Source organism: Stomoxys calcitrans, chromosome 1 (genome assembly GCF_963082655.1).
Source record: "Stomoxys calcitrans chromosome 1, idStoCalc2.1, whole genome shotgun sequence".
Taxonomy (NCBI): Eukaryota; Metazoa; Arthropoda; class Insecta; order Diptera; family Muscidae; genus Stomoxys; species Stomoxys calcitrans.
In genome coordinates this window covers 161,048,493-161,076,170 of record NC_081552.1, presented here as the reverse complement: position 1 = coordinate 161,076,170, position 27,678 = coordinate 161,048,493, and the positions used below count along the sequence as shown (strand labels likewise).

General features: G+C 45.5%; 1 protein-coding gene and 1 long non-coding RNA gene across 3 annotated transcripts; one reads left to right on the top strand and one right to left on the bottom strand.

Annotated features, from left to right (window-relative positions):
- Positions 1–1,006: 1,006 nt before the first annotated feature.
- On the bottom strand, positions 1,007–26,989 carry LOC131994095 (uncharacterized). 2 transcript variants are annotated; one of them, XM_059360380.1, is made up of 5 exons: positions 26,794–26,989; positions 26,558–26,737; positions 26,411–26,497; positions 1,522–1,618; positions 1,007–1,100 (listed from the first exon to the last, which is right to left on the bottom strand). In XM_059360380.1, the coding sequence occupies exons 1-5, from the start codon at positions 26,842–26,844 to the stop codon at positions 1,075–1,077; spliced, it is 441 nt and encodes a 146-aa protein (XP_059216363.1). In that variant the 5' UTR covers positions 26,845–26,989; the 3' UTR covers positions 1,007–1,074. The 2 variants fall into 2 exon arrangements, with proteins under 2 accessions (XP_059216363.1, XP_059216364.1); XM_059360381.1 differs by lacking the exon at positions 1,522–1,618 and having other exon boundaries at positions 26,794–26,979.
- LOC106095140 (uncharacterized) lies at positions 8,448–9,160 on the top strand. Its single transcript, XR_001222699.2, has 2 exons — positions 8,448–8,596; positions 8,655–9,160. It is a non-coding gene; the product is annotated as an uncharacterized LOC106095140 (long non-coding RNA).
- Positions 26,990–27,678: the final 689 nt, after the last annotated feature.

The following is a 27,678-nucleotide window of genomic DNA, read 5'->3' as shown; positions in this document are numbered from 1 at the left end:
CCCCACAAACAGCAATTTTTTAGTGACCATCGCAATATGGGGCTCAAATAAAGGTATTTGGGAGTAAATACGAATTTGATATCCAAATGTAGGACCATGCTTTCAGGGCATCACACCTTTCCAAAACACCCCAAAGAAAAAAATGTTTCGACCATGTCAATATGTGGCTCAAATGAAAGGTATTTTGGGGGACGCCTCATCCTGTAAACTCCTCTTAAGCCAATGGCAATATGAGGTTTAAAAAAATGGTATTTGAGAGAAGAGCACGATTCTGAAATTTTTTTTCAGGGCCAAGTATCTGGGGCATTACCTCTCTCCCGAAAACACCACTAAATCACACATTATGAGAATATCGGGCTGAAATGAAGTATTTTAAGAATGGAGTACACCTTACATCCAAAGATCATATGGGATTCAGATAAAGGCACTTATATTGTTAAACTGTTAGTCAAGCAATATACTATTTTCGCAGCATGGTATTTCACTAAAAGATCTTTAATTGTCGAAAATAAATATTCCAAGGAAACTTTTGTTCCATATAAAGTAAAAGAAGGCGCAGCGGAGCGGGCCCGGGTCAGCTAGTATAAAGTAAAAGAAGGCGTAGCGGAGCGAGCCCGGGTCAGCTAGTATAAAGTAAAAGAAGGCGCAGCGGAGCGGGCCTGGGTCAGCTAGCGTAGAATAAAATTATGCCGTTCAACTAAATTTATTTCGTTTACTTTTTAAGCAGTATCCATGGTGATGGGTTCCCAAGATTTGGCCCGGCCGATTTTAGCACGCTTTTACTTGTTATCCATTTCACAGTTACAGAAGGATTTTGAGAATTTTTCGATTTCGAACAACAATTTCCGATTTTATTTTAAAAACAACGATTTTTGTTGATAAAACGCTTTGAAGATATAAAAAAGTATTTAAAATTTCTAATTTGTAGTATCCGCTTTTAAAGGATGGTTTTTTCTCCTTATGTGCTACTTACTTGTTAACTAAGAAATAAGAAACCATATTGTGATGTGTCTATTATTTAACAAATATTTATTTGAGGTTCCTGCCGGTCATTCAAAGAGCTTCTGCATCAATTCAAAAAACTTTGACATAATCAAAAACTGAAAAATAAATACAATTTAAAATTAAATTTATTTTTCTAAAAAAGAAAACTTTTGTGCAACAGCATTCAAATAATGGGTATGAAATTCTCAATACAAAATGACTGTGTGTGAAGACCATTTTAAATTATTTTGGCCAGATAGGTACTTAAAACACGAATGACCATTTTAAAAACACATGAAAAAAACTTTAAAAAAGTGCCTGCTATGGGCTTAAGAGGTCCTTTATCGGAATATCGGTCAGTATGCCATCCATTGGCGGAGCTAGGGTGGGTGCGAATCTGCAGCACCTCCCAGAATTTTTCCGATTCTCTATTTGTTTACGAGTGTGGTTCATGTAATTTATTGGTAAAGCAATTTGTAAAGAGTGTGACGAATTGGAGGGTTTTTCTATAAGCATATTTAAGCCAAAAATTCTTACCCGGGACGGGATAGCTGTGAGCACCACACAAGCTGGTACATTGAGGTCCGATCTGTGTGATTTCCGTTGCTGTCACGAAGAGCTCCATCCGGAGTAGCTGTAAATGCAGTCGCGGACAATCAGCGGTATCGGGTTTAGAGTCTCAGTGAAAGGTCGGGTGGCACCGGCTCTTGTACAGATACTGAGTGCCTATGTTTATTGGCACCATTAAATAACTAATGGCCACCCAGTTCCCGCGGCGATCGGTCCTTTGGACCGGAACGAGCTTGCTCGCCTACAGGAGCTTGACGATGATCGTCACCCCCACATGAAAATACGATTACAACAACAACAACAGAAAAACTTTTTCCGACTAAGATTTTGAAAAGAAAACTTACAAAATTCAGTAATCGACTTGTTGAGCGCTCTAAAATTATAAGGTAAGCTCTAAGAAGAACATTTTAAGTTAGGAATTCCGTGCTACTTACAAAATCCTTAATTGTTTTCAATACCACTCCCCTAAGTTGGTTCATGTCTGGTATTGTGTCTCCACATAAGTGCCGGTATCTGTTAGACGCGAAAGCCGGGGAATGACAAAGCCGGACAATGAAATGCTCCAACGTCTCATCATTCCCCGCATGCCCTACACATGCTATCACTTGCGCACCGATTTTACATAAGTGAGCTCGTAATCCTATGTGTCCCGTTATGATACTATTGGGTTGCCCAAAAAGTAATTGCGGATTTTTTAAAAGAAAGTAAATGCAAAATAAATAAAACTTAGAATGAACTTTAATCAAATATATAATTGCCATTTTGTTCGATAACCTTTTGCCATCTTCCTGGCAAATTTAGCATTCCACGCTCATAGAACTTCTGGCCTTTATCTGCAAAAAACTGAACCAAGTGCGATTTTATAGCCTCATCATTGCCGAAAGTTTTACCATTTAAGGAGTTCTGCAAAGATCGAAATAAATGGTAGTCTGATGGTGCAAGGTCAGGGTTATATGGTGGATGCATCAAAAGTTCCCAGCAAAGCTCACTCAGTTTTTGGCGAGTGACCAAAGATGTGTGCGGTCTAGCGTTGTCCTGGTGGAATATGACACCTTTACGATTGACCAATTCTGGTCGCTTCTGCTTGATGGCTGTATTCAATTTGTCCAATTGTTGACAGTAAACATCCGAATTAATCGTTTGGTTCCTTGGAAGCCGCTCAAAATATACCACACCCTTCCAATCCCACCAAACACACAGCATAACCTTCTTTTGGTGGATATCAGCTTTTGAAGTGGTTTGAGCTGGTTCACCATGCTTGGACCATGATCGTTTTCGACTAACGTTGTTGTAAACAATCCATTTTTCATCTCCAGTTATTATTCGTTTTAAAAACGGATCGAATTCATTGCGTTTAAGGTGCATATCACAAGCGTTGATTCGGTTTGTTAAATGAATTTCTTTCAATACATGCACATGATACCCATATTAAAATTGGCGCCAAACAAACAAATGTAAACAAAAATTCGCGCACTTTTTTTCTAAAGCAAGCTAAAAGTAACAGCTGATAGCTGACAGAAGAAAGAATGCAATTACAGAGTCACAAGCCGTTGGAAAATTTGTTAACGCCGACTATATAACTACATTACCGGCAATTACTTTTTGGGCAACCCAATATATAACTGACCTCCTTCTCGCTTCCTTCCAGTAATAGCCTCGTCATCTCACGATTTGGATCCTCCATAGGATTCGCCGTCCTACCCACCGTTCCGCTGTTCCAGAATGTTGCATGCGCATTCGTCGCCAATTCCCTTAACTCGGACTGCGTCAACCGGAAAGGCGTCGGGTTAACCAAGTTTATTGACGGTAGTCCTCTGGCCTTCACCGCCAAATCTTCTGCCCTTTCATTTCCCCTTGCTCCGTTATGGCCCGACACCGAAACGATGCGGATTTTGCCAACCTCAGAGAAGGCGTTAATCTCCTTCTTACACTGCAGGACTGTTCGTGACCTTACCGTCCTGGTTGTTATTGCCCTTATGACAATTTTACTGTCGGTAAAGATGTTCACACTCGACGTCCTCGCGTTAGCACCACACCAATTCACGCATTCCGTGATCGCCCGGATCTCCGCCTGCAGGACCGTCTTATGGTCAGGCAGTATAAACCAGATCTCAGTCCCTGGGTCTGATATCTAGAATAGTCTCCAGTGCCCTAGTGGTCCTCTTAGCTCCGCCCATGCCAAGACAACATGTTCTCTGAACCTGTTGTATGGACCTTATGTTGCACTTTTTCTCCATAGCAGTCCACCAAACTACTGAGGCGTAAGTTGATATTGGTAAAATCACGATCCTGAAGCGCCAGTGGACTATCCTAGAATTAAGGCCCCATTTCGAGCCTACGGCCCGTCTACATAGTGCCAAACATCTATGGGCCTTCTCAATATGCTTCTGAATGTGAAACTTTCAATTCAGTTTCCTGTCCAAGATCACACCTAAGTATTTGACCTTGTCAGATATCGAAATCGTCTTATTGAGGAAACGGGGTGCGTTAAATTGGCCCACCTTCGTCTTCCTCGTGAACAGGCATATTTCAGTCTTCTCTGGGTTAACATTCAGACCTCTGGGTCAAGCCCAGTCATATGCCATATGCAAGACCTTTTCGGTCCTTCTACATAGCTCGTTCGAATCCTTACCCCTTAGAAGTATTATAACATCGTCTGGGTAGCAGACGGGATCAAATCCCTCCTTAGTCAGCATCGGTAATAGGTCATTTATGGTGGTCACCCATAGGAGTGGCGATAAAATGCCCCCCTGTGGCTTGCCCTGTGCCACTTTCCTCCTTATATTTATGCCATGTGACACACAATTTATCCACCTGTTCCTTAGCGTATGGTTTATCCAGTCTGTAAGGACCGGGTCCACCCGGTACTGGTCTAAGAATTGGATCAGTCTGTCGGTCCGCACATTGTTAAAAGCTCCCTCTATGTCAATGCATACCGCCAGTGTGTACGTTTGGCATCGAAGCATTCTTCTATTTTATGCACAACTTCGTGCATGGCAGTCTCCACCGACCTTCCCTTGACATAGGCATGCTGTTTGTATTTGAGTAGTTCGGTGGATGTCATACTCTTTATCATGGTGTTCACAATACATTCCATGGTTTTGAGTAGAAAGGACGTAAGGCTTATGGGTCTGTAGGCCTTTGCTGTCGCATATCTTGCCTTGCCGGGCTTGGGTATAAACACCACCATTGCCTCCTGCCAGGCTTTCGGAGTATATGAAAGTCCTAGGCACCCTGTGAAAATTTTGGCGAGACGAGGCGCCAGATAGTTTGACTCTTTCTGTAGTAACGCCGGAAATATTCCATCAGGTCCGGGTGACTTAAATGTTTTGAAACTCCTTAAGGATTCCTTCACCATAAATTCCGTAATTATAAACCTTCGACCAACGTCATTATTCCAAGATTCCGGTGTCCTCGTGAGTCCGGTCGTATTCTGTGGAAAATGGGTTTTTATCAAAAACCTCAACACCGTCCACCGTTTTCTCTGCTCATGTCGTCTACTAAAGTTTCAGTTTGGACATGGGATTTTGAGAGAAACTTTTTTATCTTGGCGGCGTCATTAACGCTATCTGCCTGTTCGCAGAAAAGCTTCAAGGAGGCATGTATTGCCGCTCTGGTATCTTATTGTATTCATTGAGCCGTGTGTAATACACATCCCAATAAACTTCTGATTTTTTACGACATTCTCTGTTAAAAAATCTGCGGACCTCTTTCCCAATATTGCGAATCTACCCGGTCATCCAGGGTTTTTCTTGAGCTAATTTTCTTTCCCGAAGAGGACAACTATCTTCTAAGGATCCCACCAGTGCAGTCGTAATTCTGTTTACATTTTCGTCAATCTCTTCTATGCTTGTCCAAGTCTTCTTCTGAGTAACCTTCCGAATTTTTTCCAGTTGGTTTTAAACTTATTCCGGAAGTTTATCGATGGCCGGAAGTTTAGCGATGGTCAGAGAAAGAGTGTTCCATGGAGTCCCTCCAATCCTGAACCTCATCGATCAGATTTACGGAACATATCGTCACATCTAATACCTCCTCCCTAATCCTTTTACCAAAGGGTAGCGGTGTTACCAATATTAAGTGTTATTAGATCGTGAGTATTCAAGAAATCTGTCAGGGCTTATTAGTGTTGGTGCTACCCCACGAAATGTGGTGAGAGTTCGCATCGCACCCTATTAGTACCTCGTTTCCTGTCTGTTTTGCTTTCCTCACCAGCCGTTGCAGCTCCGACGTGGGTGGCGGTGTCGGAGAGTCGAAAGGCAGATAAAGTGATGCCAGGTATGCTCCACCGTCTCCCTGTCTCACCACTGTTGCATCCGACGTTGACAACTCTGGGGAAAATATATAATTCAAATTTCTATGACAAATAACGCAGGTCCTCAGCCGAGTACCAGTGATAGCATAGAATAATTGGTAGTTGATATGGTTTAGTCTAGAGACTTTTTTCCGGATCGTCCATGGCTCCTAAATTAAGGCAATATGAATCTTGCCCTTGCTGATTTTCTCCATCAGATCGTGTGTAGCAGTCTCGCCCCGGTGAAGGTTTATCTGGATTACCTCAATCATTTGTTCTCAAGTAAATGGGCATCTTAGGAGTAGGTAATGATCTCATCGTCTGCGCCCTGTTCTTTAGACTGCATTGACTTTCCTGTCACTGCACTGCCTGATGTCATCGTATTAAGTTCTTTGCCTAGTCTAGACTTTAGACTTTTTATAAAGTCGGTAATGGTTCCATCGTCGGGTCCCTGTTCGTTAAGCTTTATTGGGTTTCCATTCCCTGTTCTGCCTGGTGTTTCAATACTAGGATCTTTGATGAAAACCGTAGTCTTTGTGAGCTGGGGCATATTCATCTTTATCACCAGGACGAGCTTTGCGCCCTCCCAGGGAGCGTGAATACCTCTGATGAGCTGTTTGACGGTATCAATACATTCCGCCTAGGCAAAACGCAGCGTAAAAACTAAACTCGCAGCTCATCATTTGTATGGGTGGACCCTCTACAGAGTTCCATACATGTTCAAAAATCCGATCGTTAACCAGATCCTCCACTTGGGACCGATGATCTGGTGGAATCCTACCGGATGCACAGCCGATATTGATGACTACATAAGTCAGCTCATCTCTGTTGTACTTCCTTGCCACTCTGGCGTAAGATGGCGGCTCCTTACTATTCTCAGCGACCATCTTCCCATTCCGTGATGGTTGTGGCCTCCTTTTGGAAGTCACAGTCCTCCATGAAGACTCATTGGCCGTGCGCGCTTCCTTCGTTCCTGTTCCAACATTGTCTACCTCCGCAGAACACTGTCTGGAGTCTTCATTGCGGGATGGCTGGCTTGGTTTTCCCAGAGTACTTGAAAGGGTGAGCTCTTTTTCTTCCTCAGTATTTTAGCAGTGTTATGCTCTTCGGGAGATCTGATTCTTTTTCCAGCTTCCATAGAAGTGCTCGAAATGTCAGTTCTATCCCTTCCAGCATCCTGCACTTTCGCCCGATTACGCTGCTGGTACATACTCCTCTGTCTCCTTCGTCGTGCACCGGATCGCTTTCTTGGTCTGCTTGTGAGCTTAGCAAAGCTATCGCTCACTTCTGCTTTCATCCCGATGCCCTCATCGGCTGCGATGGCTGTTTCATTGACACAGTCGCTGTCTGAATCCGAGTCAGAAACACCACCTTTACTTTAAGGCAGGGACGAACTATGCATCCCTCTGGTTAATCCGTCTCTTCCTCATTAATTAGTCTGAGGACTAGTTGTGCGCTTAAAGCATTATTCTCGATTACAAGTGCCAAGGCACCCACACCTATAGGAGGGGAGGACAACATGCTACGGTCTGACGCCACTACCGCAAATCTTTGGAGTCCATTTCTAGCCTACTCCAAAAGGCTTTACAATTTTTTTCGTAAAAGGTAGAACCTATTCCGAGATACGGATATATATTTATTTCTTCTTTGAGGAGCGAAATAAAAACACATCCGCTTCACTCAACAGCTACAATATTCATTAGCTATGTATAAATTTGGTCCGATTTTTTCTAAGTTCGCTTCTAGGCCTAAAAAATTATCTGTGCCAAATTTTTAAAATAATTCAATGGAACATGCTATCAGTACCTCGTATAAAAAAGTACATGGACGGACAGACGGACATTGCTAAGTAGAATTAAGAAGTGATCCTGAGTCTATTGGTATACCTAATAATGGGTCTTTGTATATCTCCATCTTCTGTATATGTATAACTTCCTAATTTTTTTATTACCATTTGACACAGAAAAGTACATTTTTATGCCTTTTACATAAATTCGTAGCTGTAGTACAAAGTAGTAGGCCTACTGCCATAAATGTAATTTTATACCCTTCACCATAAGATAGGGGTATACTAATCTAGTCATTCCGTTTGTAACACCTCCATTATTGATCTGGGACGCTATATATTATATATTCTTGATCGTCTCGACGCTCTGAGTAGATCTGGCAATGTCCGCCTGTCAAAATCACGATAGCGGCCGAACGCGTAAAGCTAGCCGCTTGAAATTTTGCACAGATACTTAATATTGATGTAGGTCGTAGGGGATGGCAAATGGGCCATATCGGTTCAGATTTAGATATAGCTCCCATATAAACCGATCTACCGATTTAATCTCGGAAATCTTGCATGTGATGTTCTGTTATGGCTTCCAACAACTATGCTAAATACGGTGTAAATCAGTCTTTAACCTGATATAGTTTCCATATAATCCGTTCTCTGGATTATCCTTGTTTGGTCCGAAGAAGCTTTAATTTTTGATGGTTTGGCAGAAGTTTGGTATATGAAATAAATGTATGCTTTTCGACTAAATTTATTTTGTATAAATTCTTAGCAGAATCCATGGTGGTGGAACTCGACATCGTTAATTAACGAAACACATCGATTGAATTAACGATTAGGTTAGTCTGTAATCAAAGGTTACCGATTTTATATGTCTATAAAAGTTAACGACGAATATAGATAAAAATTTCTTCTTTTTAAATTTAATTTAATTTCAACAAAATTATTTAGATTTCTAATATTAACTCGGTGTAAGTACGAACAATAGTGTAACATTTTTGTCTTCTTAATGCATTTTTTATTATTTAGGAAGATAAGATAAGAGTATCTCTCTCTGCGTCCCGCGCGACATAACCTGTCGTTACACGACCAGTCTAGGACTTCTACCAGCAATCCAAAGTCATGGTTCCTCAACTCAAGGGTAGGGACGTCCTGTTTCGCAAAATATTTGGTCACAGGGCATTTGTCATCCTGCACCCCACAGCACCAACCCATGCCTCACACCTCTACCTAGAAACTCGCACATGGGAAGTCTCATTTATTCCGTAGCACGTTCTGTGTCTATCAGCGATCTGGCCGGCCCACAAAAATGTCTCTTTTGAATTACCTTGCCTCGTCTCTTTTGAATTACTTTTTTAAGCGTAGAGCGTTTAGTTATTCATGTTACGTCTTTATTTTTTCTTTTTCCCGGATTTCGGGGAAGTTGACGTACAATGAGTTATAAAAGATCCTTTCACATGCTTTGGAATAAGGTCCTATTCTAGTTTTGTGTCCACTTTTTTGTAAATATACCCATGGCCATGGAGACCACCGTAGTGCGGAGTATAGCCAATGACGCTAAATACCTGGCTTCGAATCCTGGGGGCATCACACAGATTTTTAGCTGTGGTTATCCTAATGCTGGTGACATTTGTGAGGTACTGTACCAGTAGCAGTATATAAGATTTGGCCCGGCCGAACTTACGCGCTTTTACTTGCTTCTCTTGAATATTTGAATTTTAAAAATGTTCAAATATTGTCGTTTGGACTTAACGACTACTGTTGTCGCTGTTGTTGTACCCACATTTTCATGTGGAGGTGGCGATGTTCCGGTAGGTGAGCAAGCTCGTTTCGGATCAAAGGACCGGTCGCCGCGGGAACATTGGTCCAAATCGGCCAGTTACGTGATTTTACCTACTTACTTTAATTTGCTATGACAGAATATTTGTTCCACTAGCCGAACGTAGAATAGCGTTCCAAGCGCCTCGATCTTCTGCGCTCATTCTAAAATCTCTGAAACAAAGTTTGAAGCTGTCTCCCACCACTTGATCTTTCCATTGTGCTTTTGGTCTTCCCTGCTTGCGTGTACCACCGTGTTTGCCTTCAAGAGACTTCTTTGCTGGAGCTTCTTCATCCATTCTGACAACATGACCTAGCCAACGCAGCCGTTGTATTTTGATGCGTGTAACAATGCTATCGTCGTCATACAGCTCGTGGTTCATATGTCGCCTATATTCTTCATTAACGCAAACTGGTCCATATATTTTACGAAGAATCTTTCTCTCAAATACTCCAAGCACTGCCTCATCTGCTTTCATAAGTACCAATGCTTCAAAACCATATAACAACACGGGTAGTATCAGTGTCTTGTATAGTGTAATCTTTGTCTGTCGAGAGGTGCCTTTGTTTCTAAACTGCTTACTTAGTCCAAAGTAGCATCTGTTTGCCGGTATTATTCTTCACTTATCTCAAAACTGGTGTCATTCGTTTCGGTTACGGCGGTGCCGAGGTAGATAAAGAAACTGACTATCTCAAAGTTGTGGTTTTCAACTTTCTCCATTTTCATTATCTGCTCGGTTGTACAAAGCGTTTTGGGAGCTGAAACCATCCATTTCGTCTTACCTTCATTTACTACCAGACCCAATTTAACTGACACTCTTTCGATTCTTTCAAAGGCAGCAGTTACTACTTCCGGTGACCGACCTATGATGTCGATGTCGTCGGAATAGGCGAGTAGCATGTGTTCTCTTGTGAGTAGTGTGCCATATCTATTCACATCTGCATCTCGTATAATCTTCTCCAACAGGATATTAAAGAGATCACACGATAGGCTGTCTTCCTGTCTGAAACCTCGTTTGGTATCAAACTCAGACATGGCTTGAAATACCTTTGAACGTAAAGGGGTATCGAAAGCGGCTTTGTAGTCAACAAAGAGATCGTAGGTGTTTATTTGTCCTTCTCGGGTCTTTTCCAAGATTTTGCGCAGTGTGAATATCTGGTCCAGCGAGGATTTACCAGGTCTAAAGACGCATTGATAGGGCCAAATTATCTTATTGACTTTACGTCTTAACCTTTCGCACATAGTACGCTCGAGAGTATCTTGTATGCGATGGGGAGGAGACTTATTCCTCTGTAGTTGGCACATTCCGTCTCCTTTCTTGTGTACGGGACATAGTATGCTGAGGTTGCAATCATCGGGTATGCGTTCTTCTAGCCAGAATGCGCAGACAAGCTGATGCATACGCCTTATCAGCGTGTCGCCTCCGGTCTTAAATAGTTCAGCGAATAATCCGTCGGCTCCTGCTGCCTTGTTTTTTAGTCGGGTCACTGCTACTTGGACCTCATTCTGACTAGGAGGTAAACATTCTATACCATCATCATTGATTAGTTCTGCGGTATCCTCTTCGCCGCGAACGTCGGGCATCAGCAGTTGGGTAAAATGTTCTTTCCATATCCTCAGCATGTTATCTGTGTCAGTTACCAGATTTCTTTCTTTGTCTCTGCAGGAGGATGTGCCTGCACCAAAGCCATCGGTTTGATGTTTAATTCTTTGGTAGAATTTTCGAACTTCATTCTGACTCCTGTACTTCTCAATTCGCTCCCACTCACATCTTTCCATTTCCTTTTTCTTTCTGCGGAATAGACGTTTCTCCTCTCTTCGTTTCTCCCGATACCTCTCCTTCATATGGCGCGTTGCTGCTGATTACAGGGTTGCTCTTTATGCCGCATTCTTAGCTTCAGTAGCATCTCGACACTCTTGGTCGTACCATGGGTTTCTTGGAGGAGGCTTCCGGTACCCAAGTACGGATTTCGCGGCATTTTCCATGGAGTGGGCAATAGTTTGCCACTGCGCCATTATATCATCGACACAAGGAGGGCTTTCATCAAGCAGTTGGGTCAGTCCAATGGAGTATGCCGCTACCATTTGTTGTGTTTGCAGCTTTTCAATGTCCAGCTTCCGTGCAGTGTCAGATCGTACTTTCCTCGCCATGTTCAAACGGGTGCGAACCTTTGCTGCAACTAGGTAATAATCCCAATCTATATTCGCTCCACGAATCGATCGTACATCTAACACGCTGGATGAATGCCTTCCATCTATCACAACGTAATCAATTTGGTTCCTCGGGTTTGGTCGGGTGACAGCCATGTGGCTTTGTGAATGTTTTTATGTTGAAATCTGGTTGTTGTTGTTGTAGCAGTTTATTGTGTACTATCTTTCGTCTGCTTGATTCTGTTGAATGTCAAGACCCAGGAACTCCGCGACTAAGATGGGGTGCGTCCACAGGGATCTGGGCCTGAGTCGAGTGGGTCTGGCCGGGTAGTTAAACAGGTGACGTGTATCGTGCGGTCCCTGGTTACAATCAGGACATACATCTTGCACGTCGGCATCAATCCTAGCTCTGTGGGAATTGAGGCGGCTGCATCTGCCGGAACGTAATTGGGCCAGAACTACTCTGGTTTGCCGGGGGAGGTCGATTTCTTCGGGTGCAATGGGTGGCGGTCGTTCTCCAAGGACTACATTCACCCGGTAGCCAATTAATGCGTCTGCTACCGTGTCTGCATGAATGTTGTTCAGACCCGCTTGATATGCCGCTTGATCTAGAGGTTCTCTCTTGTAGCGCTGAACCTCACGCTCTAGATCGTGTAGATCTACGTTAAGGCTTCTGGGCGGTGGGTATCTATCCACAAGATGATGATTTGGATGATTTCTGCCTAACAGCCCAAAAGGTATTGCTTAGACAGCATGTAGTTATGTCTTCGCACTGGTAGGATCTTTGTCTCCTGATGGAGGTGGTCCACATGAGAACTGAGGAGACAGCCCGTCGCAATTCGGAGGGCGGCATTCTGACAGATCTGAATTTTATTCCACTGCGTGTCACAAAGTTGACGTAACCACACTGGCGCTGCATAACTTACCACAGACCGGCCAATTGCTTTGTACGTGGTCAACAAGGTTTCTTTGTCTGCACCCCAAGTGCTGCCAGCGAGTGACTTGAGGACCTTGTTTCTACTTTTGACTTTAATGCAGATTGCTGTGGCATGTGGGGAGAAAGTGTAAGAGCTGTCAAATGTGACGCCAAGTATTTTGGGACACTTGATGGTCGGAATCATTTCTCCATCGACCATCACAGTCAGCTCAGTATTCACCTCACGCGTATTTGTAGTGAACAGTGTGTCTGAAGATTTGGTGGCGGATATCTTCAGATTTCTTGCAGCGAAATATGAGGCAAGCTCGTTGAGGTAGACGTTCAACCTATCGCAGATGTCATCAATGGGTGGGGGGCCTGATGCCATGATCGTACAATCGTCCGCATATGATACGATCTCTATGCCGTCTGGAGGAGGTGGGATGGAGGATAGGTAAAGGTTAAACAGAGCCGGAGATATCACCCCACCTTGGGGAACTCTCTGTTTCACTCTACGGTGTTTTGACTTCTTATCCCTAAATTCCACAAATGATAATTCGCGACCCAACGTTTCAGGCCTGTGATGGCTGTTCATCGGCTCGGAGACAACGAGTACGGCAAATGGCTCTCCTCCTTGCCATGCCTCTCTCGGGATGCACAATAAATTGACGGTTGAACAACCTGGCGCATCTATTCGGATCAGTCACGGTTATCTCGCCAAAAGTGACTGAGGTCCTGTCGTCCCGTCTACCGGGGTTCGAGAGAGACTTAACAGTGGCCCACAGTTTGCCTGCACCGGTGCCTAAGTTACATTGCTCCAAGTGTTCCAGCCACAAATTCCGCTTATGTTCGTTGACTAACCTGTTAATTTCCAGATTCAGCTCGCTGATTCTGGGGTTCGCGGGGTCCATAGCACGAATCCCATCACGCTCGTCTGCGAGTACTACTGCTTGCGCCGGGAAATTGGGTCGCACTTGCGGTATTCGACCGGCTGGTATAAAGCGAGCGGCTGCTGCGTTGATGATGGCTCGGAATTTCCTCTCGGCCACAAGCACATCAGAGGGGGGTGGCAGTTCATTGAAGCGGTGATTGGTATACTCTCTGAAGCCAGTCCAATTGACCTTCTTATAGTTGATGAACGTCCAGCGCTCAGAGGTTATGAAGTCGGGTGGTCGGTCGATGGTGAGGATTATGGGTAAGTCGTCATCTCTGACCCCAACGAGATGACGGCTTGCCAGGACACGTCACTCAGGAGATCAGGGGATGCAATTGAGATGTCTGGCGAGCTGTTGCACCTCCTCGTAATCCTAGTAAGGGCATCCTCATTCACCGTGCAAAACGTGGAGCTATCTATCTGCTCTGCCAAAGCTATGCCACGCTGGTCGTTACCTAGGGGAGAACGGCATGACGTGTGATGTGCATTAAAATCCCCCAGAACCAGACGACTATGGCCAGATAGCAACCCACTTATGTCGGGGTTGTAGGCCTGGCCATTAATCGGGACATAGCTTCCAACCGGCGGTATATACACGTTGTATATCTCTATCTCGGCAGTACCAGACCTGACTGCTACTTCCATACATTCCCATAAATCTGGTGCTACTTACTACCGTGTTAACTAACTACCATTACTGGACGTTATCCTCTTGAGGCTAAACTTTCTTCCCTATCTTCGCATTAAAATCTCCCAGAACGATTTTAATGTCATGGGCGGGGCAGCGGTCATATTCTCTATCTAGGCGCTCGTAGAAAATATCCTTGGGCTGCTCGTCTTTGTCTTCCATCGGGGCACAAATAAGGGTGATGTTGAAGAATGCAGATTGTGTCTAGCATCTCATCCACCGGAGTAAAGCCGAGGACAAGATGTTTCAGTCGTCGACTAACCACAAATCCACAGCCAAATTCATGCCTCGTGTTATGGCAGCTATAGTATAGTTCGTCACCGTTTGGTGTTGTAGTGACGCCATTCCCAGTCCATCGCACTTCCTGTAAGGCGGTAATATCTGCCTTGTATTTCTCTAATACATCCGCCAGCGCGTATAGGGTCGTCAACGTTGGGGGGTCCGTTTTTACTATTCCTTTGTTTCTCATAGTTTTCCGGGGGCGGGTTAATGGCCCAGCACGTGTATCCCACGTTGTGGCAAGGCGCTTGCTCCAAGATCCGACGCTCGCCTCCAGCCGCCCCTAACCTGGGAACAGACGCTGATGTTGGCCATTGGTTAATTGAAGGCGCCAATAACTCGCCTTGTCATCTCGAGTATCATTGGCACTCAGTATTTAATAAAGAGCCAGTGCCACCTGACTCAACACTGAGACACTCCTCTCGAAACCTGATATAGCTCCCATATAAACCGATCTCTCGATTTTTCATCTTGAGCCCCTGTATGCCGCAATTGTTATCCGATTTGGCCGAAATTTTGCACTTAGTGTTTTGATATAAATTACAATACCTGTGCCAAGTACGGTCCAAATAGGTCCATAACTTTATTTAACTTCCATATAAATCGATCTCCCGAATAGTCTTCTACGGCCCCTAGATGCTTCAATTTGTGCCTGAATTAGCAAAAATTTGGTACGTAAAACAAACAGATATATTCAAGTTATTTCGTTTGTGGAAATTTTTAACAAAATCCATGGTGGCGGGTTGCCAAGATTCGAAGACGGACTACATCTTGATATAGTCCATTGATATCGATCTCCCGATTTAAGGTTTTAGGCCTATAAAATACACATTTATTACCCAATTTCGCTGAAATTAGATCCCCGACATCCGTGCTGAATATGTTATATATTATAATATATTCTCCATATAGACCAATCGCACGATTTAGGATCTAAAGTCTTTAAAGCCACATTTATTGCCCGATTTCAATAAAAATTTAACACAGTGAGATATGTTAGGCCCTTCGATTTCATTGCTGACTATGGTCCAAATCGGTATATATCTTCTGTTAAGGCTTAGGCCTTTTAAAAGTCCCATTTACTCTCTGATTTAAAGTTTGGACATTGAGTTGAGCAAAGGCCCCCAAAAATCGTGCCAACTATGGTCTTTATCTTACTATAGCCCCCATTAACGTAATCCCCAAAGTTATATTCTTAGGCTCATAAAAGCCCCATTTATAGCCCGATCGCTAAGATTTGACACAGTGAATAGTGTTTGGTCCATAAACATCCATACTGAGTATGGTTTAGGTCCGATCATTTTTTGGGATAAAACCCATATAGACCATCTCCCGATTGAAGTCCTTCACCAATAAATATGGTATTTCTAACCCGATTTTGCTGCAATTAAGTGTGATATATAAAACAAACTCCTATATATCCTCAGGGAATATGGTGCAGGTTGGATTTCAATATAGCTTTCATATACATATATGCCCTCGATTTATGGTATTGAAACCATATAAGACCCAACCACCACAGAACTTAAAAAAAAAAACAAGTTCGGCCGGGCCGAATCTTATATACCCTCCACCATGGATCGCATTTGTCGGCATCTCTTCTTAAGCAAAAAAGGATATAAGAAAAGATTTGCTCTGCTATTAGAGCAATATCAATATATGGTCCGGTTTGAACCACAATTAAATTATATGTTGGAGACCTGTGTAAAATGTCAGCCAATTCGAATAAGAATATCGCCCTTTGGGGCTCAAGAAGTAAAATAGAGAGATCGATTTATATGGGAGCTGTATCGGGCTATAGAGCGATTCAGACGATAATAAACACGTATGTTGATGGTCATGAGAGGATCCGTCGTACAAAATTTCAGGCAAATCGGATAATTGCGATCTCTAGAGGCTCAAGAAGTCAAGATTCCAGATCGGTTTATATGGCAGCTATATCAGGTTACGAACCGATTTGAACTATACTTGGCACAGTTGTTGGATATCATAACAAAATACTACGTTCAAAAATTCATTCCAATCGGATAAGAATTGCGCCCTCTAGAGGCTAAAGAAGTCAAGACCCAAGATCGGTTTATATGGCAGCTATATCAGGTTAAGGACCGATTCGAATCATACTTAGCACAGTTATTGGATATCATAACAAAATACTACGTACAATATTTCAGTTAAATCGGATAAGAATTGCGCCCTCTAAAGGCTCAAGAAGTCAAGACCCAAGACCGGTTTATATGGCAGCTATATCAGGTTATGGACCGATTTGAACCATACTTGGCACAGTTGTTGGATATCACAACAAAATACTACGTACAAAATTTCATTCCAATCGGATAAGAATTGCGTACTCTAGAGGCTCAAGAAGTCAAGACCCAAGATCGGTTTATATGACAGCTATATCAGGTTATGGACCGTTTTGAATCAAACTTGGCACAGTTTCATTCCAATCGGATAAGAATTGCGAACTCTAGAGGCTCAAAAGTCCTGACCCAAGATCGGTTTATATGGCAGCTATATCAAAACATGGACCGATATGGCCCATTTACAATACCAACCGACCTACACTAATAAGAAGTATTTGTGCAAAATTTCAAGCGGCTAGGTTTACTCCTTCGGAAGTTAGCGTGCTTTCGACAGACAGACCGACGGACGGACATGGCTAGATCGACATAAAATGTCACGACGATCATGAATCAATCCCATGGCAGCCGGTTTACGCACCGGATTGATCCGATGGAATCCTCATCGACAAGGGCTGCCGCCTCAGTGTACGTGTTCGTCTTTTTTCGTCATGGGAGAGGCACATCCCGGAGTGCCTTCTCCGTACGCTTCTGGTCCGTGCCGGGATTGAAAAGAACCCCGGACCCTGGTTCTGTTCGGTTTGCCACAACCGCCTTCATCATCGGTCGGTGTCGGTGAGGTGTAACCGGTGCATGGAGTGGGTACATTTCCGTTCTTGCTCTGGCCTAACTTCGCTACGGGAGTATAGTCATACTGGCTATGTCGCAAGGTGCTGTTCGAACATAGCCAGCAGTGGGTCACAAGCGTCGCCGTCGTCGCCTTCGGCGTCCTCGTCGTCGGACTATGTGACCCCCCGACCTCTCCCGTACGGCAATTTATGCAACGACAGCACCCTAGCCCTACTATTGCCAGGCCAGTGCCGGGAAGTGTATCGTTCTTGCAGTTAAACTGCTACGGACTGCGTGGCAAGATTGATGAGATTGTAGATTTTATGAGTCGGAAGAGCATATCGGTCGCAGCGATCCAGGAGACAAAGCTGACTAACACCTGCAGCTTGCACAGTTGTCACGGCTACAATGTGCTACGTAAGGATCGCTCAAGGAATGGAGTTGGGGGATTGGCCTTCGTTATACACCATTCCGTGCAGTATAGACCTATCTCGCCTGCGCTTGACGCTAGTGACCCATACATGGAATGTATGGGGGTAGCAGTCAGGTCTGGTACTGCCGAGATAGAGATATACAACGTGTATATACCGCCGGTTGGAAGCTGTGTCCCGATTAATGGCCAGGCCTACAACCCCGACATAAGTGGGTTGCTATCTGGCCATAGTCGTCTGGTTCTGGGGGATTTTAATGCACATCACATGTCATGATAGATAGCTCCACGTTTTGCACGGTGAATGAGGATGCCCCCACTAGGATTACGAGGAGGTGCAACAGCTCGCCAGACATCTCAATTGCATCCCCTGATCTCCTGAGTGACGTATCCTGGCAAGCCGTCATCTCTTTGGGGTCAGACCACCTCCCCGTAATCCTCACCATCGACCGACCACCCGACTTCATAACCTCTGAGCGCAGGACGTTCATCAACTATAAGAAGGCCAATTGGACTGGCTTCAGAGAGTATACCAATCGCCGCTTCAATGAACTGCCACCCCCCTCTGATGTGCTTGTGGCCGAGAGGAAATTCTGAGACATCATCAACGCAGCAGCCGCTCGCTTTATACCAGCCGGTCGAATACCGCAAGTGCGACCCCATTTCCCGACGAAAGCAGTGGTACTTGCAGACGAGCGTGATGGGATTCGTGTTATGGACCCCGCGAACCCCAGAATCAGAGAGCTGAATCTGGAAATTAACAGGGTAGTCAACGAACATAAGCGGAATTTGTGGCTGGAACACTTGGAGCAATGTAACTTAGGCACCGGTGCAGACAAACTGTGGGCCACTGTTAAGTCTCTCTCGAACCCCGGTAGACGGGACGACAGGACCTCAGTCACTTATGGCGAGACAACCGTGACTGATCCGAAGAGATGCGCCAGGTTGTTCAACCGTCAATTTATTGTGCATCCTGAGAGAGGCAGGGCAAGGAGGAGAGCCATTCGCCGTACTCGTGGTCTCCGAGCCGATGAACAGCCATCACAATTTACCGTGGGCGAAGTTACGAATGTCATCCGTGGCGCGAAATCTTCCAAGGCGTTGGGCCCCGACGGAATCTCTACATTGATGCTGAAGAATCTGGATTCACCTGGAGTTGAGTACCTTACCACTGTCCTTAACCTGTCATTGAACACTCTTATAGTTCCCGATGTCTGGAAAATGGGCAGAGTGATCCCGCTACTGAAGCCTGGTAAAGACCCGAGTTTGGGGGAGTCGTACAGACCGATCTCCCTTCTCTCACCAGTGGCAAAGACGCTTGAGGCATTACTCCTCCCGAGCCTCGTAGGAGAATTTCCATTCGCCGAGCATCAACATGGATTTCGGAGACTGCACAGCACAACAACAGCTTTGCATGCCATCACCACACACATTTGCCGCGGCTTCAATCAACCCAGGCCATGTGATAGGACGGTCCTCGTGGCACTGGACCTATCGAAGGCATTCGACACGGTCAGCCATGCCAAATTATTTGAGGACATCGCCAACACGTCCCTCCAGCCAGGCCTGAAACGTTGGGTCGCGAATTATCTGTGTGGCCGCCAGTCATTTGTGGAATTTAGGGATAAGAAGTCAAAACACCGTACAGTGAAACAGGGAGTTCCCCAAGGTGGGGTGATATCTCCGGCTCTGTTTAACCTCTACCTATCCTCCATCCCACCTCCTCCAGACGGCATAGAGATCGTATCATATGCGGACGACTGTACGATCATGGCATCAGGCCCCCCACCAATTGATGACATCTGCGATAGGTTGAACGTCTACCTCAACGAGCTTGCCTCATATTTCGCTGCAAGAAATCTGAAGATATCCGCCACCAAATCTTCAGCCACACTGTTCACTACAAATACGCGTGAGGTGAATACTGAGCTGACTGTGATGGTCGATGGAGAAATGATTCCGACCATCAAGTGTCCCAAAATACTTGGCCTCACATTTGACAGCTCCTACACTTTCTCCCCACATGCCACAGCAATCTACAATAAAGTCAAAAGTAGGTCCTCCTCAAGTCACTCGCTGGCAGCACTTGGGGTGCAGACAAAGAAACCTTGTTGAACACGTACAAAGCAATTGGCCGGTCTGTGGTAAGTTATGCAGCGCCAGTGTGGTCACGTCAACTTTGTGGCACGCAGTGGAATAATATTCAGATCTGTCAGAATGCTGCCCTCCGAACTGCGACGGGCTGTCTCCTCAGTTCTCATGTGGACCACCTCCATCAGGAGACAAAGATCCTACCAGTGCGAAGACATAACTACATGCTGTCTAAGCAATACCTTTTGGGCTGTTAGGCAGAAATCATCCAAATCATCATCTTGTGGATAGATACCCACCGCCCAGAAGCCTTAAGGTAGATCTACACGATCTAGAGCGTGAGGTTCAGCGCTACAAGAGAGAACCTCTAGATCAAGCGGCATATCAAGCGAGTCTGAACAACATTCATGCAGACACGGTAGCAGACGCGGTAATTGGCTACCGGGTGAATGTAGTCCTTGGAGAACGACCGCCACCCATTGCACCCGAAGAAATCGACCTCCCCCGGCAAACCAGAGTAGTTCTGGCTCAATTACGTTCCGGCAGATGCAGCCGCCTCAATTCCCACAGAGCTAGGATTGATGCCGACGTGCAAGAGGTATGTCCTGATTGTAACCAGGTACCGCACGATACACGTCACCTGTTTAACTGCCCGGCCAGACCCACTCGACTCAGACCCAGATCCCTGTGGACGCACCCCATCTTAGTCGCGGAGTTCCTGGGTCTTGACACTCAACAGAATCAAGCAGACGAAAGATAGTACACAATAAACTGGTACAACAACAACAACGATCAAGAATATATATATACTTTATGCGGTCTTAGACGAATATTTCGAGTAGTTACAAACAGAATGACAAATTAGTATACCCCCCATCCTATGGTGGAGGGTATACTAATTGACACGATGGATGATTCCATCGTGTCAATCCGGTACGTACAACCAGCTGCCATGGGATTGTTGTTGTTGTTGTAGCCACATGCCTATATGTGGAGGTGGCGATCCATCGGCTTCTAGCTCCTTTAGGTGAGAAAGCTTGTTGCGGTCCAAAGGACCTATCGACGCGGGAACATTATGGCCTTTGGGTTTTTAAAGGCGCCATTAACTTGTCTTGTCATCGAACATAATAGGCACTCAGTAATTATGCATGAGCCGGTGCCGCCCGGCCTCTCACTGAGACTATCCGCTCGATATCGCTGATTGTCCGCGAATGCAATTGCAGCTACTCCGTATGGAGCATTCCTGTTGTTGTTGTTGTAGCAGCGTGTTATACATTGAGGCGGCAGCCCTTGCCGATAAGTAACTCTATCGGTTCAATCCGGTACGTACAACCGGCTGCCATGCGATTGAGCATTCCTGTGGACGCTCGTAGCTAAGCTTCTCGTGATAACAATGAACACACCGGCACGGAATAACTATGAACACCACAAGTGTTAGAGCTTTGAGCTCCAATCCGTGTGGCGTTCTTTGCTATCACAAGAAGCTTAGCTGCGAGCTACCGTCCACAGGTTGCGGATAGTGGAATGCTCCATACGGAGTATCTGCAATTGCAGTCATGGACAATCAGCGGTATCTAGCGGAGAGTCTCAGTGAAAGGTCGGGTGGCACCGGTTCTTGCTTAAATTCTGAGTGCCCATGATGCTCGATACGACAAGGCGATTTAAACAACCAGTGGCCGTCATGTTTCCGCGTCGATCGGTCGTATAGACCGGAACGAACTTGCTGACCTATTAGAGCTTGACGAGGATCGGCACCTCCACATACAGGCAATCCCATGGCAGCCGGTTGTACGCACCGGATTGATCCGATGGAACCCTCATCGGCAAGGGCTGCCGCCTCAGTGTACGTATTCGTAATTTTTCGTCATGGGAGAAGCACATCCCGGAGTGCCTTCTCCGCACATTTCTGGTCCGTGCCGAAATTGAAAAGAACCCCGGAGTGGGTACATTTCCGATCTTGCTCTGGCCTCACTTCACTACGGGAGTATAGTAATACTGGTTATGTCGCAAGATGCTATGCGAACATAGTCAGCAGTTGGTCACAAGCGTCGTCTTCGTCGGACTATATGACCCCCCCGACCTCTCCTGTACGGCAGCATCCCAGCCCAAATATTGCCAGGCCAGTGCCGGGAAGTGTATCGTTCGTGCAGTTAAACTGCAACGGATTTCGTGGCAAGATCGATGAGATTGTGGACTTTATGAGTCGGAAGAGCATATTGGTCGCAGCGGTCTAGGAGACAAAGCTGACCAACAACTACAGCTTGCACAGTCGTCACGGTTACAATGTGCTACGTAAGGATCGCTCAAGGAATGGAAGTGGGGGATTGGCCATTCCGTGCAATATAGACCTATCTCGCCTGCGCATGGCGCTAGTGACCCCTACATGGAATGCATGGGGATAGCAGTCAGGTCTGGTACTGCCGAGATAGAGCTATACAATGTGTACATACCGCCGGTTGGTAGCTGTGTCCCGATTAATGGCCAGGCCTACAGCCCCGACATAAGTGGGTTGCTATCTGGCCATAGTCGTCTGGTTCTGGGGGACTTTAATGCACATCACTCGTCGTGGCATTCTCCCCTAGGTAACGACCAGCGTGGCATAGCTTTGGCAGAGCAGATAGATAGCTCCACGTTTTGCACGGTGAATGAGGATGCCCCTCCTAGGATTACGATGAGGTGCAGCAGCTCGCCAGACATCTCAATCGCATCCCCTGATCTCCTGAGTGACGTATCCTGGCAAGCCGTCATCTCTTTGGGGTCAGACCGCCTCCCCATAATCCTCACCATCGACCGACCACCCGACTTCATAACCTCTGAGCGCCGGACGTTCATCAATTACAAGAAGGCCAATTGGACTGGCTTCAGAGAGTATACCAATCGCCGCTTCAATGAACTGCCACCCCCCTCTGATGTGCTTGTGGCCGAGAGGAAATTCCGAGACATCATCAACGCAGCAGCCGCTCGCTTTATACCAGCCGGTCGAATACCGCAAGTGCGACCCAATTTCCCGGCGCAAGCAGTGGTACTCGCAGACGAGCGTGATGGGATTCGTGCTATGGACCCCGCTAACCCCAGAATCAGCGAGTTGAATCTGGAAATAAACAGGGTAGTCAACGAACATAAGCGGAATTTGTGGCTGGAACACTTGGAGCAATGTAACTTAGGCACAGGTGCAGGCAAATTGTGGGCCACTGTTAAGTCTCTCTCGAACCCCGGTAGACGGGACGACAGGACCTCAGTCACTTTTGGCGAGTTAACCGTGACTGATCCGAAGAGATGCGCCAGGTTGTTCAACCGTCAATTTATTGTGCATCCCGAGAGAGACAGGGCAAGGAGGAGAGCCATTCGCCGTATTCGTGGTCTCCGAGCCGATGAACAGCCATCACAATTTACCGTGCGCGAAGTTACGAATGTCATCCGTGGCGCCAAACCTTCCAAGGCGTTGGGCCCCGACGGAATCTCTATATTGATGCTGAAGAATCTGGATTTACCTGGAGTTGAGTACCTTACCACTGTCCTTAACCTGTCATTGAACACTCTTATAGTTCCCGATGTCTGGAAAATGGGCAGAGTGATCCCGCTACTGAAGCCTGGTAAAGACCCGAGTTTGGGAGAGTCGTACAGACCGATCTCCCTTCTCTCACCAGTGGCTAAGACGCTTGAGGCATTACTCCTCCCGAGCCTCGTAGGAGAATTTCCATTCGCCGAGCATCAACACGGATTTCGGGGACTGCACAGCACAACAACAGCTTTGCATGCCATCACCACACACATTTGCCGTGGCTTCAATCAACCCAGGCCATGTGATAGGACGGTTCTCGTGGCACTGGACCTATCGAAGGCATTCGACACGGTCAGCCATGCCAAATTATTTGAGGACATCGCCAACACGTCCCTCCAGCCAGGCCTGAAACGTTGGGTCGCGAATTATCTGTGTGGCCGCCAGTCATTTGTGGAATTTAGGGATAAGAAGTCAAAACACCGTACAGTGAAACAGGGAGTTCCCCAAGGTGGGGTGATATCTCCGGCTCTGTTTAACCTCTACCTATCCTCCATCCCACCTCCTCCAGACGGCATAGAGATCGTATCATATGCGGACGACTGTACGATCATGGCATCAGGCCCCCCACCCATTGATGACATCTGCGATAGGTTGAACGTCTACCTCAACGAGCTTGCCTCATATTTCGCTGCAAGAAATCTGAAGATATCCGCCACCAAATCTTCAGCCACACTGTTCACTACAAATACGCGTGAGGTGAATTCTGAGCTGACTGTGATGGTCGATGGAGAAATGATTCCGACCATCAAGTGGCCCAAAATACTTGGCGTCACATTTGACAGCTCCTACGCTTTCTCCCCACATGCCACAGCAATCTGCAATAAAGTCAAAAGTAGAAACAAGGTCCTCAAGTCACTCGCTGGCAGCACTTGGGGTGCAGACAAAGAAACCTTGTTGAACACGTACAAAGCAATTGGCCGGTCTGTGGTAAGTTATGCAGCGCCAGTGTGGTCACGTCAACTTTGTGACACGCAGTGGAATAATATTCAGATCTGTCAGAATGCCGCCCTCCGAATTGCGACGGGCTGTCTCCTTAGTTCTCATGTGGACCACCTCCATCAGGAGACAAAGATCCTACCAGTGCGAAGACATAACTACATGCTGTCTAAGCAATACCTTTTGGGCTGTTATCGCAGAAATCATCCAAATCATCATCTTGTGGATAGATACCCACCGCCCAGAAGCCTTAAGGTTGATCTACACGATCTAGAGCGTGAGGTCCAGCGCTACAAGAGAGAACCTCTAGATCAAGCGGCATATCAAGCGGGTCTGAACAACATTCATGCAGACACGGTAGCAGACGCGTTAATTGGCTACCGGGTGAATGTAGTCCTTGGACAACGACCGCCACCCATTGCACCCGAAGAAATCGACCTCCCTCGGCAAACCAGAGTGGTTCTGGCTCAATTACGTTCCGGCAGATGCAGCCGCCTCAATTCCCATAGAGCTAGGATTGATGCCGACGTGCAAGATGTATGTCCCGATTGTAACCAGGGACCGCACGATACACGTCACCTGTTTAACTGCCCGGCCAGACCCACTCGACTCAGACCCAGATCCCTGTGGACGCATCCCATCTTAGTCGCGGAGTTCCTGGGTCTTGACACTCAACAGAATCAAGCAGACGAAAGATAGTACACAATAAACTGCTACAACTACAACAACAACAACAACGGTCCTATCGAAGGATTTCGACACGGTCAGCCATGCCAAATTATTTGAGGACATCGTCTGTGTAGTCGCCAGTCATTTGTGGAATTCAGGGATAAAGCACCGTAGAGTGAAACAGAGAGTTACCCAAGGTGTGGTGATATCTCCAGCACTGTTTAACCTCTACCTATCCTCCACCCTCTTCAGACTTCATAGAGATCGTATCATATGCGGACGATTGTACGATCATGGCATGGTGGGTGCCTGCCCATTGTTGACATCTGCGATAGGTTGAACCTCTACCTCAACGAATTTACCTCAATATTCAGCCACATTGTTCACTACAAATACGCGTGAGGTGATGGTCGATGGAGAAATGATTTCGACCATCAAGTGTCCTAAAATACTTGGCGTCACATTTGACAGCTCTTACACATTCTCTTCATGCCACAACAATTTGCGATAAAGTCAAAAGTAGAAACAAGGTCCTCAAGTCACTTGCTGGCAGCATTTGGGGTGCAGACAAAGAAACTTTGTTGACCACGTACAAAGCAATTGGCCGGTCTGTGGTAAGTTATGCAGCACCAGTGTGGTCTCGTCTGTCAGAATGCCGCCCTCCGAACTGCGACGAGCTGTCTTATTAAGTTCTCATGTGGACCACCTCCATCAGGAGACAAAGATCCTACCAGTGCGAAGACATAACTACATGCTGTCTAAGCAATACCTTTTAGGCTGTTATCGCAGAGACCATCCAAATCATCATCTTGTGGATAGATATCCACCGCCCAGAAGCCTTAAGGTAGATATACATGATCTAGAGCGTGAGGTTCAGCGCTACAAGAGAGAACCTCTAGATCAAGCAGGTCTAGACAACATTCATGCAGACACGGTAGTAGATGCTGTAAATGGCTACCGGGTGAATGTAGTCCTTGGAGGGCGATTGCCTCCCATTGCACCCGAAGAAATTGACCTCCCCGGGCAAACCAGAGTAGTTCTGGCTCAATTACGTTCCGGCAGATGCAGCCGTCTCAATTCCCACAGAGCTAGGATTGATGCCGACGTGCAAGATGTATGTCCCGATTGTAACCAGGGACCGCACGATACACGTCACCTGTTTAACTGCCCGGCCAGACCCACTCGACTCAGGCCCAGATCCCTGTGGACGCACCCCATCTTAGTCGCAGAGTTCCTGGGTCTTGACACTCAACAGAACCAAGCAGAAGAAAGATAGAACACAATAAACTGCTACAACAACATGCAGGCATGTGGCTACAACAACCAATAACAGACTCGTACGACATTTCTATACATTGCATACCTTAATATTTAAAGGAAAATCATAAAAAATATTCTTACAATAGCATCTGCTGTTGCTGTAAATGACTTTTGAATAATATCAAAAATCTCAACTGGTTCGTAATTTTGTAAGACACGAAAAACCACCTGCAATTAAGTTTCAGTTTAAACTTAATCTTAAATTTGGACTTTGCTTATGTTACTTACTATTGCCGATGCAACCAGCAACAACGGCCATATGATCCTCATTATAAAACGCCCCAACCAGAGTGTGAAGTACCAAATTATTATGAATAGGCCAATGTAAGCAATCACTATGCTTATATCAGTTGGGATGCTGGCATTTTTCACCATCCACCGGTATAGTACCGAATAAAGAGGCAGTTGCTTTGGGGTGAATCTTCTTTATAAAAACTTGCCATTAGTTTTTGGCAAAACCTTACCGTCCAGTCATTTTCTTCATCAGGTACAACAATTTTTTGGATTCTTGACATTTTACAAAAAAAATTGAATCAATCCTACTCACGAACAATTTAATATGATTGTTTTTGTAAGCAACATCATCATCGTTCTTTATATTTTTAGGCATAGCTCTCAAGCTCCTTGTTTTGTTTACACTTGTGTTATCTACAATACAAGATAAATCAATAGGTAAGTTCGCGTACTTTTCCACCAAAAAAAATTACGTTTACACTACAGCTCAATATATACATATTTAGCCAGGTAGTGTACAGCAAACAGCTGTCAACATGTTTTGGTTGTGTGTCAAGGCGGATTTAAAAAGGTGGTCTCATGCGAACAGTTTTTAACAGACGGCCAGCTTTGACGGTACTTAGATGACAGAGTTTTGTTTGTATTCTCTTAGTTGTTATCTTCTTTCTCGCATATTCTCCGCTCATGTACGCACACGTAAACACACATGTATACAAATTTCTGTGTGTTGGCAAAACATCGATCAGCTTGATGGCAAAATGGCGGATTGCACCTTATTATTTGTGGTTGTTGTACAAATGAGACCACCTTTAATTGTTTCGCCAGAGTTGTGCGTGTGCAATATAGTTAGGAACCATAATACACACAAACAACGAAAAATAGCGGGAACTAGTACAAACACAAAATCAGAGTTGAACTAATCACTGATTTTGACAGATAGTGCCCGCAATATTTTGTTGTTGGGCAACTGCTACTACCTGGAAATGTACATATGTATATATACACTACCTGGTAATTATGTCATGGTTGCGGCCAAGGCATGTAGGATTTCAGTGACATACAGAAGCGCACATGAGTACACATGCATGTGCATATCACACACAACTATACGCAAT